The 18,879-nt window shown below is 40.9% G+C and overlaps 1 protein-coding gene across 1 annotated transcript; it reads left to right on the top strand.

Annotated features, from left to right (window-relative positions):
* Positions 1 to 9,388: 9,388 nt before the first annotated feature.
* On the top strand, positions 9,389 to 18,505 carry LOC148902198 (tudor domain-containing protein 5-like). Its single transcript, XM_088990526.1, has 13 exons — positions 9,389 to 9,913; positions 12,160 to 12,403; positions 12,477 to 12,658; positions 14,600 to 14,876; positions 14,953 to 15,035; positions 15,145 to 15,256; positions 16,239 to 16,378; positions 16,460 to 16,674; positions 17,160 to 17,369; positions 17,443 to 17,509; positions 17,631 to 17,831; positions 17,903 to 18,016; positions 18,084 to 18,505. The coding sequence occupies exons 1-13, from the start codon at positions 9,911 to 9,913 to the stop codon at positions 18,222 to 18,224; spliced, it is 1,989 nt and encodes a 662-aa protein (XP_088846652.1). The 5' UTR covers positions 9,389 to 9,910; the 3' UTR covers positions 18,225 to 18,505.
* The last annotated feature ends 374 nt before the right edge of the window (positions 18,506 to 18,879 follow it).

The following is an 18,879-nucleotide window of genomic DNA, read 5'->3' as shown; positions in this document are numbered from 1 at the left end:
CACTGCCATTCCCGAATTTGTTTGGGTTTTGTTTTTTCATGCTTGGGAGCGCTGTCCATGGCCTCTGGCATTGTTTTGTCCCTTCCAAAAGGGGGAAGCATTTCCCTTATTGTGCATATTAGCGCTTTGCTCCAGCTTCAGCTATTGTTAAAGCGCTATATAAACCAATATTATAGCATTGCATTGTTTTTGAACAGCCGCCCTCTTTTCAAGCTCATATAACTCTAGACCCAAATAAATGAGTCATTAACTCTTTTTTTGATGAACAAAGAGAGTCTATGGTTTCTTTCGCTGCATTTAATGTTTATGTAGTCCTAAAACTCAATATGTGGGGTCATGGAATTCGAGTGACAATCACAGAAATCTTGACACTGGAGTGAACACATTTTCGCACGTCTGGCAGTGAATGAGTTAAGATAGTGAATTTAGGATTGTTGAACTCATCAAAAATTACAAAGAAACAAAAAAAAGAAAGATTGCAATCTTTTTGGAGTGACTGTATATAATCGTGGAAGTTTCAAGCCTTAAGATGATTGGCAGAAATTGAGGAAGTGTCCACAAATGAGTCATAACCATTACAGTTCACTTGTCTTTAACTTGTTCTTACTATTTTCTTTTTAATTAATTTAGTTTAATTAATTAATTATGTTTTGGTTTTTAACTTTTTTGTACCATTTGCTTTTTTATTTTTAACTTTTTCATACCATTTGCTTATTTTTGAACTTATTCATACCATTTATTTATTTATTTATTTATTTATTTATTTATTTATTTATTTATTTATTTATTTGTGTGTGTGTTTGTTTGTGTATTTATTTGTCTGAAACATTTTTGTACCGTTAGCTTTTTATTATTTTTGGGTGTTTTTAACTTTTTTCTACCATTTGCTTTTATTTGTTTTTATTCAGGTCTAATTTTTTATTTAAAATTGTTTAAGTGCAGGTTTTTTTTCTCAAAACTGTTTATGAGCAGCACCATTGATGACAGTGTCCGTCATGTCAGGGTGGCTAAGAATAATATTAAAATACTTTCTGGGAATAAAAAACTGCGGAGCTGCCTAAAATTTCGCTGTACTTTTATTGAATTTATTTATTAATTGTTTTTTTGTTTTGTTTTTTAGTTAGTTTTATTGGGCGGGCAGTGGTATTTCCAAATAAGAAAAGAAAGTAAAAATACCAGTAAATACAAAGACAACTAATGGTGCAGTGTGATGTTGCAACTTTAAAAAAATAAAAAGGGGTTCACGCAGGCACAAAATTTCAAAGACGGACAAAAATGTCTGCTAACTTAGGCAACCAAGAGGCGAACAAAACGCCAAAGAGCGACAAAAAAATCAGGTGGCATGGGAGGTTTGTGAATGTATCTTTTATCTCATATTTATTTCATGTTGAATGTAGGCTAAGATGGTGGCGAATGTCTGAGAACTATTGACCCAGGCCAAAAAAAACTATAATGTTATCAAAAGAAATCACGACGGGCTCATTATTCTGCACTCAAGAGTCCTCTGCTGGAAGTATGAAGGCAAAGCGGGCACACGTAGTGATACACGCCCATACTTCCGATTGAACTTGAGTGAGGCAAGTGTGAACGTGTCACCTCACATTTTTCCATCGTAGCGAGATAGCTAATAGATAGCCAGCAAGCTAGCAAGATAGCTAATCGATCGTGAATAGATAATAATAGATTCCTTTCATCACTTTGCTGCTGTGAAATGTAAATTTCTCTACTGTGAGGCAAATCCAATCCAATAACTAGGTAGCTAAAGTGTGACTAGGTAGCAAGCTAGATTGCCAACTAGATAGCTAGATAAATAAAAAGAAGTGAGCGCCATTGTTCTTGTGGTGCCATTCAATGTGCACTTTGTCTCCACGGGACCTTTCTTCCATCTTTTTCTCTGAGAATTTTCACAATCCAACCCCCACCCCACACCCCATCCCTTTTTTTAATGCCAGTATGAGCCATTCAGACACTATGTGTGCTCTTTGCTCTGGCTGACCTTTCCTGCTCACTCTTTCTTCCTTCCATCAGGTTTTTTTTCCACTTTGTTGGCTTCGTTTCGTTCGCCGCCGCGTTCACAAAGTAGCCACAGCTTGACATTTACTGTGGGACAAATGAGTGGCGGCAGTTATAGATTGCCACCGCCACGCTTCCCGAGGGGCACGTATCGGGTTAATGGCGGCACCGTCTGCTCCCCTTTGGCCCCGTCCGATAATCAATAACCATTTCTTTCTTTGGCCCATCCTTTATGAAGCGCGTGTCTCACGGAGGTGAGTGCGGCGGTGACGGGCAGACGAGAAGGACATGATTTTACCTGCTAAATATTTGATTGCCGACTCATCTCCCTTTGTCCCTGTCCTCCCCCCACCAACCCCGGCGACTTTCTTACCTTTTCACTCGAGGCTTTTAGACGAATGGCTAAAAAGAAGTAGAGTGGCAAGATTTGGCGCAGGCTCCCTTCTTGTCACTTTTTGCTTTTTTATGCCTTTGTTTGGATTATACTCGGTTGAAGGTTCGTCGAGTCGACATTTGATTCAAAAGAAGTTCAGGATATGAACATGATTCCAAAATTGAATGTATAATCAGTGTTTGAAATAACGTCTGCCCGGAGGCTCGGGGCATACAACTTTTACGTCGGGCGTACAACTTTCAAAACATCTCGGGCCGAGTGCCCGACAACTTTTTCAAGGAGAAAAAAAAAAATGATTTTTTTTTTCAAATCAAATGTTTCTTTTATTATTATAATAAAGCAAAAGCTACAAGCAAATCGCTACAAGTCACGCATGCAAGTTGCCAAACGAACTTTCGTTTGGCAATTTGCATACTCGGCACGCCAGCCAATCAGATGGCTGTTTCGTGCTTTGGACTATACGTGACTGTAAAATGTCCCTGAGAGTTTTGAAAGGCGCTTAGAAAGAGCAGTCCACGTGGCTTTTAGCAGACAACGCAAACATTGCATTGCGCACCATGACGACAAACGACTACTGGAGCAAAATCTTCAGTAAGGGATATTTACCACGAAATAAGCAAGGGAGCATTTGTGGTAGGTACTTTCTGAATTAAAAAAAATCATTTATACTACGCAACAATGTTGTTTTTTTTTTGCGATTAGTCGTCTTATTTTGTTTCAAGTTGTGAAAAATGGGGCAGGCAACTTTAAGGCCGGGCAGGAAACTTCATGGGGCAGGCAACTTTTCAGAGTTTTCTGCCCTGGTGTCCGCTAAGTTTCAGACACTGGTATAATGTAACACAACAAGAATAAATTATTTCCTTTTTGTGTTCACCAAATAGGTGAACCAGTGGACCAGTGGTGAGCGTGATGACCTTACAGCGCAGAGATACAGTGAGACCTCAACTTACGAACTTAATTGGTTCCCAGACAGAGTGTGTAAGGCGAAAAGTGTGTCTCTCAAAAAAAGAATTCCCATAGGAATCTGTTCCCGGGTTTGCATAAAATATACTTTTCAACTAAATAAGCCTTAAAACTACACACAACATACCTTATTCTATGTATAATAAATGTGCTATTGTATTGTATTGTAATGAAAGAAATACACTGCATTGTATCATGAAGTCACTTTATTTACATTTGTAATGGTCATTGATGGCTTGATGGAATGGGGGTCGAAGGTCAAAGGGAATTGCTGTTTGGAAAGAGGCACATTACACGAGGACTATCTCCTCTTCTTCTTTTCCTTTCGGCTTTTCGGCTTTCGGCTTTCGGCTTTTCCCTTGACGGGGTCGCCACAGCAAATCAGTGTCCTCCATCTTGAGAGGTTTGATCCGCATGTTTGTTTTGGCCAAGCTTTTACGTCGGATGACATTACACGACGACTGTAATTGAAGAAATAAACTGTGCTGTCAAATAAAGTTTTATTTACCTTTTTGATGGTCGTTGATGGCTTATGGAAGGAGAGTCACCTTCCATCAGGACTGTTGGTAACTTAACCTCTGGTGTGGCTTCTCTTCTTCGCTTCTTTGGAGACTCCTCATCATTTTTGCTGATTAAAAACCTCTTAATTGACACCTGTTGCTTTCTGACTTGTAAGGTCTTACGAAGCTGAGGCGTCACATTATCTTTCATCATGTTGATGATTGTCATAGCCAGTCTTTTCCGGATGGAACTGTTCGGTAAAAGCATGCACATCATTCCACTTTGACAACATTGCCTTTATGAGCTCACGTGATGCTGCAGCCATCTCCTCCTCAGATGTTCTCAAACCATCCGTTACTGGCTTTACAATCCTCAATAAGCGCCGAACTTCCAGGTTGGCTCATGGCGATATCGGCGTGAATTAGCCGTCCTTTCTCGCTTAAAATACCTTTACTCACGCTGTCGCCGGATAGCTGCTTTTCGTTAATCCAAATTAACAGAAGTTTTTCAACTTCTTCGATTGCCCGAGACCGTCGCTTTGAGAGCATGGAAACACCTTTTGCAACAGACGCACCTTTGATGGCTTTTATGTTCCGGAGAATGGTAGCAATGGTTGACTTAGCATAGCTGTGCTCTGCCACTGAATCACACAAACGCACACCTCGTTCGTGTTTTTCAATTATCTCCTTCTTCTCAGCGACGGTGATTTTATTTTGTGTCTTCTTGGGCTGAACACGAGCCTGTGGTGGGTTTTTTTTTCGGTCCCATCATAGAAAAATTATCAGCAAAAAGCTGAAAGTAGGCGATCGACGTGTGCATTCAATGAGAGGGGCTGTGGAAAGTAGCGCCGGCTGGAGCGCTGTTCGGTCGTGTGCTTCCGCCGAAGATCACTCCGCCAGATCGGAAGGTCGTGTGCTTGATGGACCAGCCGTGGTGGGTGTGTGTTATGAAAATAGTGCATGTTATAAGGTTTAATTTTCATAAATTTGACGTTCGTAAGATGAAAAGTTCCTAAGATAAGGTGTTCGTAAGTTGAGGTCTCACTTCCCTGTGTAGAGTTTTTCATGTCCCCCTCTGTGGGTTTTCTCCGGGTACTCCGGTTTCTTCCCGCATTCCCAAAAACATTAATGGCGGGTTGATGGAACACTCTCCATTGTCCCTGGTTGTTCGTCTTTCTATGCCCTGCGATTGGCTGGCAACCAGTACAGAGTGTCCTCAGTTTACTGATAGGCTCTTGCACAGGAGTGTCAAACTCATTTTTTTGCGGCGGGCCACATTGTAGTTACGGTTTCCTCTTTAGGGTGGTTGTGAATTTTGTATCATCCCCTCCACATATTACATAGAGAACACACAACAAAATCATAATTAGTTTTCAGATCTGAAATCAAGAACAATGACTTTTATTGTGGTTTACATGGGATAAATTTACATTTTGCTTCAGACTTTAGCAAGCATCATGACCCTCACATGCTTGATTTGTTTTCGTGGGCCGAATAATATGATGTAGCGGGCCAGATTTGGCCCCGGGCCTTTACTTTGACATTTGTGCTGGAGCACCTCTCACCACCCTTGTGAAAATTAAGTATCCCGCTATTTTATTTTTAATTCAAAAACCTTTTACACTCCTCACAATCGACTTGGGACCACTCCTCAAGCTCAACAATCGATCACGATCGACATATTGGACACATTTGCTCGAAATTGTCTCATTGTAGGATTATGACTGTGAATGTTTCTGCTTTGTCTATATGCGCTCAGGTATTGGCTCGTATTAATATTAGCATTATCATTAGCATTATCATTAGCATTAGCATTGGAGATGCCAATTTGACGAAAATCCCGCCATTTGAATTTGATTAATGGTTCACATCGAGCCGGGAAGGTCAAAATATTAGAAACAGCTCAGCATGATTGACACGATTCCTCCAACTGGAACGACGCAGATCTCCAGTGCTGTTGTCTGTCACTCACCTTCTTTCTTTTCCCCTTTCTCTGTCCCTCACGGGCAATTACATTTGACAAAGCGAAGCAACATTTTAATGCGAGCGAAGATCTTTTTTCCCCCTCGGTTTGCTTGTGTTTACTTTTAATGTAGTCAGTTGGTGCGATGCGTGACTTTGTCAAAAAGGTTTCGCGCGCGTTCTGGGTTATGTTCATTCTTACCTTTCTGCACTTTCCACCCGATGACTCATTCACTCAGTTGTGCTTTCAATCACCTTTGGGATCATTTGCCCTCCGGTGACCCACCACTGCCCTGCGGCAACGCCGCCCACTTATGAGGTCCCCTTGCAGAAGGAATATGATGTGTGTCCGTGTCAAATGGGGTTGGATCTTTCTTTGGAACAGCAAATTCCAAACTGATCTGATGAGATCTGACGTGGGTGAAAAATAAAATAAAATTCAAACTTTTCTGTGCAGCTGGTGAGCCATCCCTGACCAAGAAAGAAAGAAAGCGATTTATTGGAGAGAATAATATTAATCAAGAGCAATTCCGGGTCCTGATCGAGAGCAGGTTATTTTAGTCGACAAAAAGTAAAGTTGTGGAAAAAAATCAGGTTTGTTCCCAAAAAAAAAAATGTTTTTAATTAAACAAATAAATAAATACATAAGTAAATACGTAAATAAACACAGAAATGAACACAGAAACAAATAACTAAATAAATAAGTTATTTTCCAAATGATATGTCATTGAAAATTACATATGATGGATATAAAATATTTTATTGTCAACAGCATCAAATTAGCTTTCTTAATTTCTGAGCCATATTTCCTCGTTTTTAAAGCAATTCAGACGATTTTTAACTCATCTTTCTAAGATGAATTAATAATTAATGTTTTTTTAAGACGCAGAAATGGTACTTTAAATATGAAAACCAAAGTTTGCTGGAAGAGGTAGCGGTTTGAAAAACTGAAGAGGCCTGTGCACTTGATGTACAGTAATGCCAGAACAATGCTCAGAGTATCATTTAGGATACAAGTTGAAAAACATGGACACCATTTTTTATTTATTTTTTTGTTGTTGTTGCTGTTTTCAAAGCTAGAATCAGATTGCTACAGGCTGTTATTTCTGTGATAGTTCAAAATCATGCTTTTTGTTTTGATGATTGGTCTTTTATGATCTGGGTAAAAAAAAAAAAAAAAGTATTGAAAGTTCACAAAGACCTTGTTGTGTTTCTGGACCTGATGCTGGACATGTGTCCGCGCCATCTTTGTTTTGTTTTGTCTTCTTAATGGCTCTTTTGGGTTTGACAAAGTGCGCTAATATGAGCGTGCTTGATTGATTGGGCTTATTCCGATGAATCCTTCAGCTAGCGTATTGACCCAGTGTGCGACACCTCATCAGCGTGATGATTTATCATCCCAGTAGAGGCCTGGCTGACTGGCAGTCGCTCTGCTTTGTTGCCTCTCAGACACGCCTCGGTGTAACTGGGGAATGTCGCAGCTTTACATCCTGCAAGTCAATTTGGACCCATTTCTTTAGTTGTTGTCAGGTTTTTCCCCCGTTTGCCACTCTTCCAAGAATGCTATCAGGACTAAAATAAGTACAGTGAAGATAAATAATGATAATATGAGTGAATGCAGTTTCAGTAAAATGTATATGTAAAATTTATTTTGTGCACTGTAAAGTGAATTCAGAGACTTGTATTGAAATCCGATTGAAGATGGAAGCTTTGGAGTCCAGTATCTCGTTGCCGGCCATGGGTGTGCACATATCAGGCACGAGAAGGACAGAGGTAAGATTAAAAAAAAATGGGCTTCACAATGATATGTTGTTGTTGCTACGGTGTGGAAAATCCACAGGGGTCCTTAATATAATTTTGACTTCTTTTTTTTATATTCCTTCCAAGCTTCCATGCAACCCTGAATGAACAAAATGATTAATTCAGTCCAATCCTTTTTTCCCACTCTCAAAAGCTCCATCTTGGTCCACTGACATGGTTTGTTTACTCGTGGTGCAATCAGAGAAGGCTTCTGGTTTTACCACACGGAAGTGTGTGTGACGTCACGGTGACTATTGTTGGATATTTTATGTTCACATCTGTGGGCGTAAAAAAGAACGAACGTGTTGGAGCATTTACAACGGATACCGCTTTGGCTGGATGATGTCATTGTGTGCTCATCAGCTGGGCTTTTCTCCCATTGAAACATTTCTAGCGCTATCAAGTGGTCGGATCCTGTAACTGCAACGTTGACAAATATGATACAGTACAAGCTCAGGGAGCACTTAAATCGTTTTTTTTTTCTAATTCATCTAATTATTGTGGTTTAATCACTTCTCAGAAATGTTTGCAAACACTTTCTGCCACTTCACATCATTTCTTGCCAACCACTTCAGAGATTTAAGAGAAGTTATGTGCTGGAAATGGAGCAGATAGATCTTTTTTTAATTCGTTTTTTTTTTTTTGGTACACACGTCTTCGTGGCCTTGAATGAAGACAAGTGAATGGATGAGTAACCCAGCCACACGAAAGATACCTTTTATTTATTTGCCGTTTGAATTCTACTGTGTGCTCCGCTGATTTGAAGTACGTATATTTTTCACTGCCATCGTTGCTCCAACTCAATCATGTAACTGTCCATTGCAGCTGCAATTAAATCCAAATTCCTTTATTGTGGCCATGTTCGGTCCAAGCCAGCAAAATTGTGTATTATATAAACAGCAAAAAAAAATTATTTGCTTTATGATTGTTTATCATAGAAGGCCAAACTGCAGAACATGCAAATTCCAGTCAGAAGGCATTTGAAGAGATTTGAACCACAAACCTTTAAAATTTAAAACTATTGTGTTTCTTTTTGTCACTTTGTGTTGTTGTGCATCATGTGGAACAGATACGGATGGTTTTTCACCATTTTCGGCCATGACATTCGCCAAGCAGGAGACTGCTGAGGGTTTGCGCCTTTTCGGCAGCACGAATATGCCAGCACTGTTTGTGATTGGGAGGAATGTCAGTACCATTTGACTGTCATCGCTGGACAGCTCTGAGGCCATTGTGCTTTTTTGCGGCAATAATGGGCAGCATTTTACAGCTGCGCTTTGTACTGCGGAAATGTCTGTACTAATGGACGGTCTGCGGCTGGATGGATGCATGTCTTGAGGAGCTCGCGATGAGAAGAAGAAAGGAGTGTCAATGCGTATGTGGAACTGTCACGGCTTGGAATTGAAGCGTATTTACTTAGGACAGTACATGTGAGACAGTTTCTTTTCGTCAATGTATGCTACAGATTTGTGTTTTCTTTCAATTTCAACATGACTGTTTTGCCCTTTTCCTTGCTGGGTGGGTCAGAACCGGTGGTTCTATTAATTCTTCCAGGTGGAGTGGAGTGAACGCTGGCTCGTCTGGCTGCCGCTGCTCACCTGCAGAAAAGCTGTGACTGTAAAGTGTCCTTGAGAGTTTTGATGATGATGATGATGATGATGATGATGATGATGATGATGATTACTACTATTTGTAGCAAACATTTCCCTATGATGTCCCTGATGTACTGGCGAAAAGGACTCTTTGATTCCATCTTCCAACTGCTTCATACATCAAAGAGGGTACAGAAAGTGCTTGAGATTAAATGACTGTCTTTATGTTGTCATACTATTTGTTTTTTTCTTTTGACTTCAAGATGGCTTTCCAGCAGCTCCTGTATTTTGTTTTTCTACTTTATCCTTTCCTCTTCCTTCCATAACGTTGCTGCTGTGAAATGGAAATTTCTCCACTGCCAGTCTAATGAAGGCAATCCAATCAAATTTGTTTTGTTTCATGTTCACATCAAGAGCCGATGTAATTCATCTTTTCACAAAAATAACAGCGCTCGGGTTTTATTTGACAGTTTATAATTCTTCCCCAGTGTTTGTAACATTCAATAAACAATAATTCAATCTCTCTATGCTGCATAAGGGTACAACAGTACTACAAAAAGTGGTGACGCCACGTCAATTGAACGTCACTCCTGGCTCCGTGTTTAGCCTATTTTGTCGCCACTTTTGGGGCGGGGGCATCCAGTCGTCGTCCCGAAAGTCAAGCCATCGCTCAAAAGAAGAACGCATTAATGGTAAGCTTCGTATGTGTCTCCCGCCTCCCTTGAATCGATTTGGTTGCGACGAGCTGGCGATACTAATGTTAGCTTAGCATATGCTAACGCAATCAATCGATGAGAAAGTTTCTTCAGTCGTCATCTGTACTTTTTGAAGGTGTCGGACGTTTCGCCTCCTGTCCAAGAGGCTTCGTCAGCGAACTAAAGTCTGACTGGTCGTATCGGCCCTATTTATATATCCCTAATGTCCAGACATGGCGACGCCGGACACAGCTATGATAGGTCCCTACTCTCAGGTTGGCGGGAGCAGAGGACCACTCCCTGTGGCCCCACTGATTGTGCCTACATTCCTGACTAACGACTGGCCTATTTGCCCCACTCCCACCGGTATCACCTCATCAGCATTACGAATGTTGCCTAACCTGTGTTGCTTAAGCAGGCTATTGTATGAACGATCCAAATTGAACCTCACCCCACCAGACCGGTTTAATGAAGGATTTAGTTGTTTTATGAGAATCACTTCTTTTACCCCCCTTTCAAACCATCTATGTTCTTCTGCTAAGATTTTAACCTCATTGTCGTCAAATGAGTGGTTGCTAGCTTTTAGGTGCAAATGTACTGCCGATTGAGGCCCACTAGTATTATCCCTGCGATGTTGATAGTCTTTTTTTGAGAATTTGTTGAGTCTCCCCAATGTACTGCTGTTTACAATGTTCATTCTTACAATGTATTGAATAAACTACATTACTTTGGTTTTCATTTGGTAGCCTATCTTTTGGATGCACTAAGTTTTGCCTTAACGTGTTTACCGGTTTAAAATAAGTAGGAATTTGTTTAATTCCTACTTATTTCGAGGATAAATTTTAGTAGATTTTTTGGTTTTTTTAATGGGAGTGGGGCAAATAGGCCAGTCGTTAGTCAGGAATGTAGGAACAATCAGTGGGGCCACAGGGAGTGGTCCTCTGCTCCCCTCAACCTGAGAGTAGGGACCTATCATAGCTGTGTCCGGCGCCGCCATGTCTGGACATTAGGGATATATAAATAGGGCCGATACGACCAGTCAGACTTTAGTTCGCTGACAAAGCCTCTTGGATAGGAGGCGAAACGTCCGACACCTTCAAAAAGTACAGATGACGGCTGAACAAAACTTCTCATCGATGGACCACTCCTGTACGACTGAGAGCTTACACAGACCTAACGCAATCAAGTAAGTCTAGCCGGTGACACGCTTCATACCTTATATCACATTAAGTTACATTTTCTGTTGCTTGGGGGGAATTTTTAACTGCGAATAAAATCATTATTTTTGACAACTGCTGAAGCGTCGACATAAATACTGAATCGAATGCTATAATGGATTTAGCATGATCATAACTTTTTTTTCAATTTCTTATTTGAACTGAGCCCAGGTATGTCGTGTAATTTTCAGTAAAAGACCATTTACATACTGCAGACTGAAAATAAAGTAAGTACATTGTATTATTTTTTTAAATCACGAGTCATAGGAGTCAGAGTGCACGACATGGTTGCTTATGAGGTTATATTTTCACTACAACGGTTAAAATAGTGTCACAAACTGTAATCAGTAAATCTAATAAAAAACAAGCGATAAAGCAAGTTGACACACATGGTAGACTAAACAAATGCATCATCGGATTTTTTTTTTTTTGTTGTTTATCATGCACTGCTGGTGTCGAACTCCGATCCTCGGGGTCTGCTATTAAAGACTTTGATGTTTCTCTTCATTTCTAAATTGGTTAGTTGTCAGATCTCCCAGGCAAGTGACACGCAGACGTAATGAGTGCAAGAGCTTGATCGTGGCGTGGAGTCGAGCAAGTTGTTCCGGCGTGCTGTGATCTCCGTCCGACGCCCGGCTCATGCCGGGCGTTCCTGTGCGGATCTCTGCGAGTCTCTGTTAGTCTGTGATTCTGCCTGAGTCTGCAGAGGGCGCTACTTAGACTGAGACGCACTTGAAAGACATCAAAGTTGCAGGCTTGAAAGGCGCACTTCAAAGGCGTACACACGTCAGCGCCGCGGTACACATGTGTGACACCACACTATCTTGAGTGTTCCAGACGTTTCCCTCCATCTACCCGCCCGATTCAAATGATCAGCATTCGTCTTATGCAAAGCTGACTGATGATTAAATCACTTAGATAAGATAGCAGACCTCGAAGATTGCAGTTTAGATTCTTAGCATAGCGACACTACAATACTGGCTACCTAATTGTCTTTTTTATGTTTATTTTGGGGTTCTCCCACAGATGTTCGCAGACAAGTCGAACAAGGAACAGGTCTTGGCTCAGTTCAAGAAAGATGTCCGCTCTTTGCTCACCTCATCCAAAGATGGCTTGGACCCCAACCAGCTGAAACGCGACTATGACAGGATGCTGGGATGTTCCATGCCGCTGCATTTGCTGGGCTTCAGGAATGTTATGGACATGGTCGCGGCAATGCCAGACGTGCTGTCAGTGACGCGCGGTGTCAATGGCTGTCCAATCTTGAAAGGTAGTTGACAGTTAATCGCGTGATACCAATGAAGTCTGTGGTTCTATGTGAGTCTCCGTTTCTACCTTCACAGCTGTGAGTAACAAGTCCACCGTCAGTATTGAGCAGTTGGTCGCCAAGCAGCGCAGGCCGAAGAAAAATAGCACTGGCTATTTCCACCAGTCACAACCAATGCCCATCCAGTCCCTTCCACGACAAAACGCTTTTCTGTCCCTTGACAGTTTTAGACCGCAGCTGCAAATCCTCCTCTGTCAGGTAATCTGGATCCTGATGTGGTGGTTAAGGCTTATTGTATTTACATTAGGGATGTTCCATAGCATTGTTTTTCAACTAATATGATAAAGTGCAGTTATACCTTTGAATGTTGCCCAATACCAGGTAACCAATACTACTACAACAGCTTCCTTTTTTCAAACAATGGTTGATAATTTATATATCAGGGATCCCAGATGTCCGCTATTTCGCGGAATTCTGCAATTTTTTCCGGCAAAGTGATATTTTCTATTTTCATATTAAAGTACTTTTATTTCCGTGAACAACCACTAAAACATTTGTTTTGAATGGTGGTAGGATGATCAGAATGTGTAGTGCTTGAGTCGTCATGCTTTTGTGTGTTTTGGTCGATGTCGGTTGCTTCTGTTGACAATCGCCATCGCTCGGGAGTAAAATACCACAAGACTGTGCGCGATGAAACGAGAAAACAAATATCCCTTACTGCGCTTTTTGCCAGTAAACTTGCGCTAAACAGTGTTGTATCTTTTGTACTTAGATGTTTAATGTGTTAAAGGACAACCAACGTCACTTTTTTGTTTCTTAACTGACATCAGAAAAACGTTTTATAGCATCTAAAATACCCAAAACACGCAATATGATATTTTTATTCAAATGCAAAACACCAATAAAAATGACTTGAAGTGTCCAAAATATGGAACAAAATTGAGCTGCGAATTGGACATTTTCAGAAAGTCCCGCCCCCAGTTCGTGACGTCACACCAAGACATCTTGCATTGCTGAAAAATCAAAACAATGGCTTCAAATTCGGAGAATATGCTTTCTTGTTACAACCAGTAATGAATATGATTCAAATAGTTCTGAAGAGGAAAGCATACATGTTTTCAATCGATTAAAGAATTTATTCCCTGTCATTTTGAGGCAAACGGGCGGGGGGGGGGGGGGGGGAATGACACACCCAAAAATGGCGACCAGCTCCCGTGAGGAATGAATCAGCCCGTTTCCACAGGCTGATAAATTCCTTCCATAGAGCTTGGACGCCCTCTTCTGGCGGCTTTTGGGTGCAACACAAGGTTTTCAGACAAACAGTACAGCAAAATACATTGCCGTGGTGGAAGGACTGCTACGTGTCTTTTTGTCGGTCAAGGGGGTCCTAAAGTGACGTCACGTACAGACTCGTCACCAACTCAAAAACAAGACTTCCTGAATAGTCAGCGTGAGTCTTAAAACGTAAAATATAGCTACATGCGGTGGAATCTTATTAAAATACGCTCAGTAGAAGTCATTTGAAGCCATTTTACAAATTATGGACACAACTTGTCCGGAGATGTCGGTTGTCCTTTAATAGTTTCGACAGTGTAGCTTAGATATATATAGATTTTGTTTTGATGTATAGATTTTGTTTTTATGTAAAGCTTACATGCACGTGTTCCGTGTGATTGCTCGCTCGGGACAGCAGACGACTATATGACTACCTCTGAAGATGGAGGTTACTGATTCGCTGTGGCGACCCCTTGAAGGGAAAAGCCGAAAGGAAAAGAATATATATATAAATATAAGTTTAGTTACAGTTCATGAAATGAAGAGTATACTGTCTACCGCACAGGTGTCAAAGACAAGGCCCGGTGGGCCAGGTCTGGTCCACTACATCCTTTTATTCGGCCTGCAGGAGCAAATAAAACTCGTGAAATTCCATGTTTGCTAAAATCCAAACCAAAATTTCAAATTGTCCCATGTAAGCCACAAAAACAGTCATTATTTTTGACTTCTAATTTGAAAACCTGTTATTTGTTACTTTGTTGTGCACTCTACATGGAACATGTGGAGGGAATTAAACATTCTAAAGACTTCTTCATATTCATAACTGCAATATGCGCCGCAGCAAAAAAATGAGTTTGACCCCTGCATATGATCATCGCTTATGAGAGCTGCAGGATTGTGCCATTAAAACGTTTGCGGTTGCAGGGACCTGTCAAATTGTGTGACTTGACTTCCTGCTACGTGCGGTGCTTTGGCCGCAAGCTGATCCCCCACAACTTTGGCTTCAACACTCTCAGAGAGATGCTAGAGGCTGTGGCAGATCTTATCTTCATCCAGACTAACAGTGACGTCATTGTTTCCTTGAGAAATAATGTGACGTCTATGCATCCCGCTGGATTGTTCTACAAAACCAATTGCATCAAAAAGATGTCTGCGAAAAGCTCACAGAAGTGCAGAATTCCAACGCAAGGAAAACCATCAGGTGTGTTGGCTTGCTGTGAATACCGGAATGTATTTCTATTTCAATTTAACTCATGTCCACTTCAATTTTCACAAAGAGCCACAAAACGGCCTACCCACAGCGGCGCGGAAAAAGGACCGAGATGTGGAACCAGATGTCGATCAGAAACTGCTGCTGCAGGTCCGTTGTTAAAAAGAATGCACGTTTTACAGTATTTGGATTCTTTTTTGTTCGCTTCTCTTTTTTGGGGTGATCTGCTTTGAGGATTGTCTCCCTTGTTGCTTGGCAGAGTCCTTCGGGCAACGCCGTGCATTTGAGTGAGAGTAGCAGCTTCCCCTTTCAACCACTAGAGGGCGACAAAAAACAGACGGTTGTTGAGGACTGGGACAAACATGGGCCAGGTAATAATAATAATAATACATTTAATTTATAAGCACCTTTCAAAACTCTCTAGGTCAATTTACAGTCACAGGATAAGTTTTTCTGTGGGTGAGTAATTCACACGAAGTCTTTTTTACCGGTACCTTGGGGTCATTTAATCTGAATCAGAAAACCTTTATTCGTCCAACAATGGGGAAATTTGCAAATTAAAAAAATAATTTCAACATATTTCATGTTACAAATCACTTTTTTAAAGGGAGAGGTTCCGCATTATTACAATTCATCTTGTTGGTACGTTCGCATTAAACCAGCTCAACCACGAGCATTGCCAGCATCCATTTCTGGCACTTATGTGCACATTGTGGCATGTTAGCTGTTTACATATTGTAGGGTAATTGTTTCTCCTTGCTGAGGTCATTTTTATGTTTATTTATTTATGTATTTGTGTATTCATCTTTTTATGTTTAATTATTATTTATCTATGTATTTGTATGTGCATTCATTTATTTGTGCATTTATCTGTCTATTTATTTGTCTCCTTATGTGTAACTATTATATTTTTGTGTGTATTCATTAATTTGTGTATTTGTCTATCTGTTTAGTTATTTGTGTATTTGTCTCTTCATGTTTAATTATTATTTATTCATGAATTTGTCTATCTCTTTATCTATGTGTCTGTGTTTAATTATTATGTATTTATTTGTGTATTTGTCTATCTATTTATTTGTTTGTGTATTTGGCTGTTTTTTTATTCATTTCTATATTTTGTCTCTTTATGTTTAAGTATTATTTGTTTGTTTGTGTTTATTTGTGTATTTATTTGTCTGTATCTGTTGATTTGTCTCTTGGTTTAATTATTATTCATTTATTTATCTGTTTGTTTGTTCACGAGACATTGACGTTACACTCTTTGCCACTAGTGTTATCCGGCTCAATACGTGCTACCATAGACAATGTTGAAAGAGCGCTGATGGATGAAATACCTGACATGTCCTCCTTTAGTTGTTTCAAGCCAAGAGGATAGTATGGGCCACTGCGTTACGAACGCACAAGGAAACAACTTATCACCTCAGGAAGGCAAAATCATGATGAAAGATGATGGCTGTTCAATGGAGGCCCAACGCGATGGGACCAGTGAGGAGGTCGAGTAAATAATGTAATTTGTGCTACCAGGCAATGTGTTGGCGTGTGATAACTCCAAGACATCTCTGTTTTCATGTTAGGGTGCTGAGGAAAGTCCAGCCACCAAGGTTTGGAGCGACTCTGCCGAGACGTTGGACGTCCTCCGAAATGAGCGTCTCAAGCGGCCAACGCAACGTGCCGCTCGTGAGGTCGCAGCCGTCCAGGTGGAGCATGTCGAGTCTCCTGGACATTTCTACATCAGCTTCTGCGAGAGCGACGAGTCACGGGATTTGCTGGATATGATGTTTGAGATGCGGTGAGCAGCTGTTTAGGTTTGTGTGACAATGTTGAAGAGCATCCATTTCTACATTCTCACATACAGTAAAGTCTCGTTATATCGATATTCAAGGGAGTCCGAAAAAATATCGATATAACCGGGACTATCGATATATCCGACCCTGTTTGCATGTAATTTTCTCTGTGCGTGCATAGAAATAGTATCGATATAACCGGGACTATCGATATATCCGATATCGATATAACGAGACTTTACTGTATTTAGTTTTGTTTCCCTCCTCCACATTTAACTCATTCAGTGCCAGACAATGTACAAAAATGTGTCCACTCCATCACCAGGGTTTATGTCGTTTTCACTCAAATTGTAGGACGCACAGAAATTGAGTTTTAGAGTTATAGTTATAGAATTTTCAGCGTAAGAAACCTCAGACTCTCGTCTTTCATCAGAAATGTTTGGCATTTGCAAACTATCTACTGAAATTTCATTCCCATGTCCTCATCCAGGCGATTTTACACCTGTCCAGAGGTGTCCAAGCGCTACCAACTCCCGCAGACATTTATCCGACGAGGCCAAGCCTGCTGCGTGGCTGCGGCGGGCTTCTGGTTTTATCGAGTGGTGATACAGAGAGTCATCAACACCTGCCAAGTGGAGGTGTACTTCGTGGATTACGGCAACACCGCCACGCTGCTTTCTGCCAACCTGAAGTTCCTCAAGTATGCTTATGTTGACACAGAAAATTATTCGGAGGATTTTTAGCACATTAGATGTTTGTTTGTTTTTTCACAGGACGTGCTTCTCCATTCTTCCGGCGCAGGCTGTCCCCTCATCGCTGGCTGGAATTAAACCAAGAACTGTAAGCATGATATCGGCCCTTCTTCTGTTTATCAAATCAATCCTCATTTGACATGTTTTCGAGAAAAAAAATCTCAGCATGTCGTTTGTTTTGGCTCTGAGACTTCCCATTTCTGTTATAGGGCGCGTGGACCCCAGAGGCCATTGCTTCCTTCCAGAGCTTTTGTTCTAATCACATCCTCGCGGGTGCCCTCAATTGTTACGCCGGAGACGTTCTGCAGATCTACCTTTGCGACACACGCACTTGTGACGACATCTACATCCACGCTGTCCTGCTCAGCGAGGGGCACGCCATGCCCTGCTGTCCCTCGGACAGTACAGGGGTCAGTGGTCGATATTTCCTTTGGGGTTTCTTTGTTTCATCTGTTGGCTAATTGTCGCATATCTCACTCAGCCGTGTGCAGAGGACAATCCAGTCACTTTGTACCTGGATGATCACAAAGTTGACCTGCATGAAGTAGAGGAGATGACATTGGATGAACTTAAAAGCGCCACCATCACAGAGAAGGTTGTTTAAATTGCCAATCGGTTCATGAAATAGATTTTTTTATCCTATGTTCATATTTTGAATGCAGGATGAATTGGATGAGATGCCGGGCTTGGAGCTGATCATGGATGAGCAGGTCAGGTCTGATCTGGGTTGTCCTTGTAAAATGAAATCAGCTACCCTGCCAGTGAAGTCCATCTGCATCAAGAAAAAAATAGCCAAAAACTAAAATGTTTTTTTTTTTTCTTCTCATTTAAACATTCATGGTTATTTTATAGTCATTTTGATGGTATCCAGGTATTCGAGTTGCTCTCCTCTTCAGGTGAAGGTTTGGCAACTGATTTCCCAGAAGGCCATAACTGAGCCCCTTCCTCTTCATTTGTTGCCCGACACTGTCACTGCTTTAAAAGGAAATGGCTTTCTTTCTTTTTACATATTTTTGAGGGCATGTTTTACTTGTAACGTTTCTATTGTGATATTAAAAGATGAGATGTTCCATGTCAGCATTTTTCTTAAAAGTAAATATATGGTTTGATTTCTCCACTAATAAAGGTAAGTCTTCTTCTTTTCCTTTCGGCTTTTCCCTTCAAGGGGTCGCCACAGCGAATCAGTAACCTCCATCTTCAGAGGTATGATACGCATGTTTGTTTTGGCCTCGCTTTTACGTCGGATGCCCTTCCTGACACAACCCTCTGTATTTATCCGGGAAAGGTAAATCCAATCACCATAATAGAGTACCATAGGCCCCTTTTGCGTGTCTTCACTTTCTATATTAATTACATAAGACTAGCAGAAGAAAAAAATGGCATTTCATAACGTCTTGTAAATATAAATGTCATGACAAATTCCCTGTGTGCTCACAACCCAAACAAGGAACACAAATT

Source organism: Hippocampus bargibanti, linkage group LG02 (genome assembly GCF_051943395.1).
Source record: "Hippocampus bargibanti isolate YZ-2025 linkage group LG02, ASM5194339v1, whole genome shotgun sequence".
In the NCBI taxonomy this organism is placed as follows: Eukaryota; Metazoa; Chordata; class Actinopteri; order Syngnathiformes; family Syngnathidae; genus Hippocampus; species Hippocampus bargibanti.
This window is presented reverse-complemented; position numbering and strand designations above follow the sequence as displayed.

Coding starts and splice junctions, on each gene's coding strand:
- LOC148902198 (XM_088990526.1), top strand. Junction 15,257..16,238: donor CTGGGACAAACATGGGCCAG/GTAATAATAATA, acceptor GTCCTCCTTTAG/TTGTTTCAAGCCAAGAGGAT. Junction 16,675..17,159: donor GATATGATGTTTGAGATGCG/GTGAGCAGCTGT, acceptor GTCCTCATCCAG/GCGATTTTACACCTGTCCAG.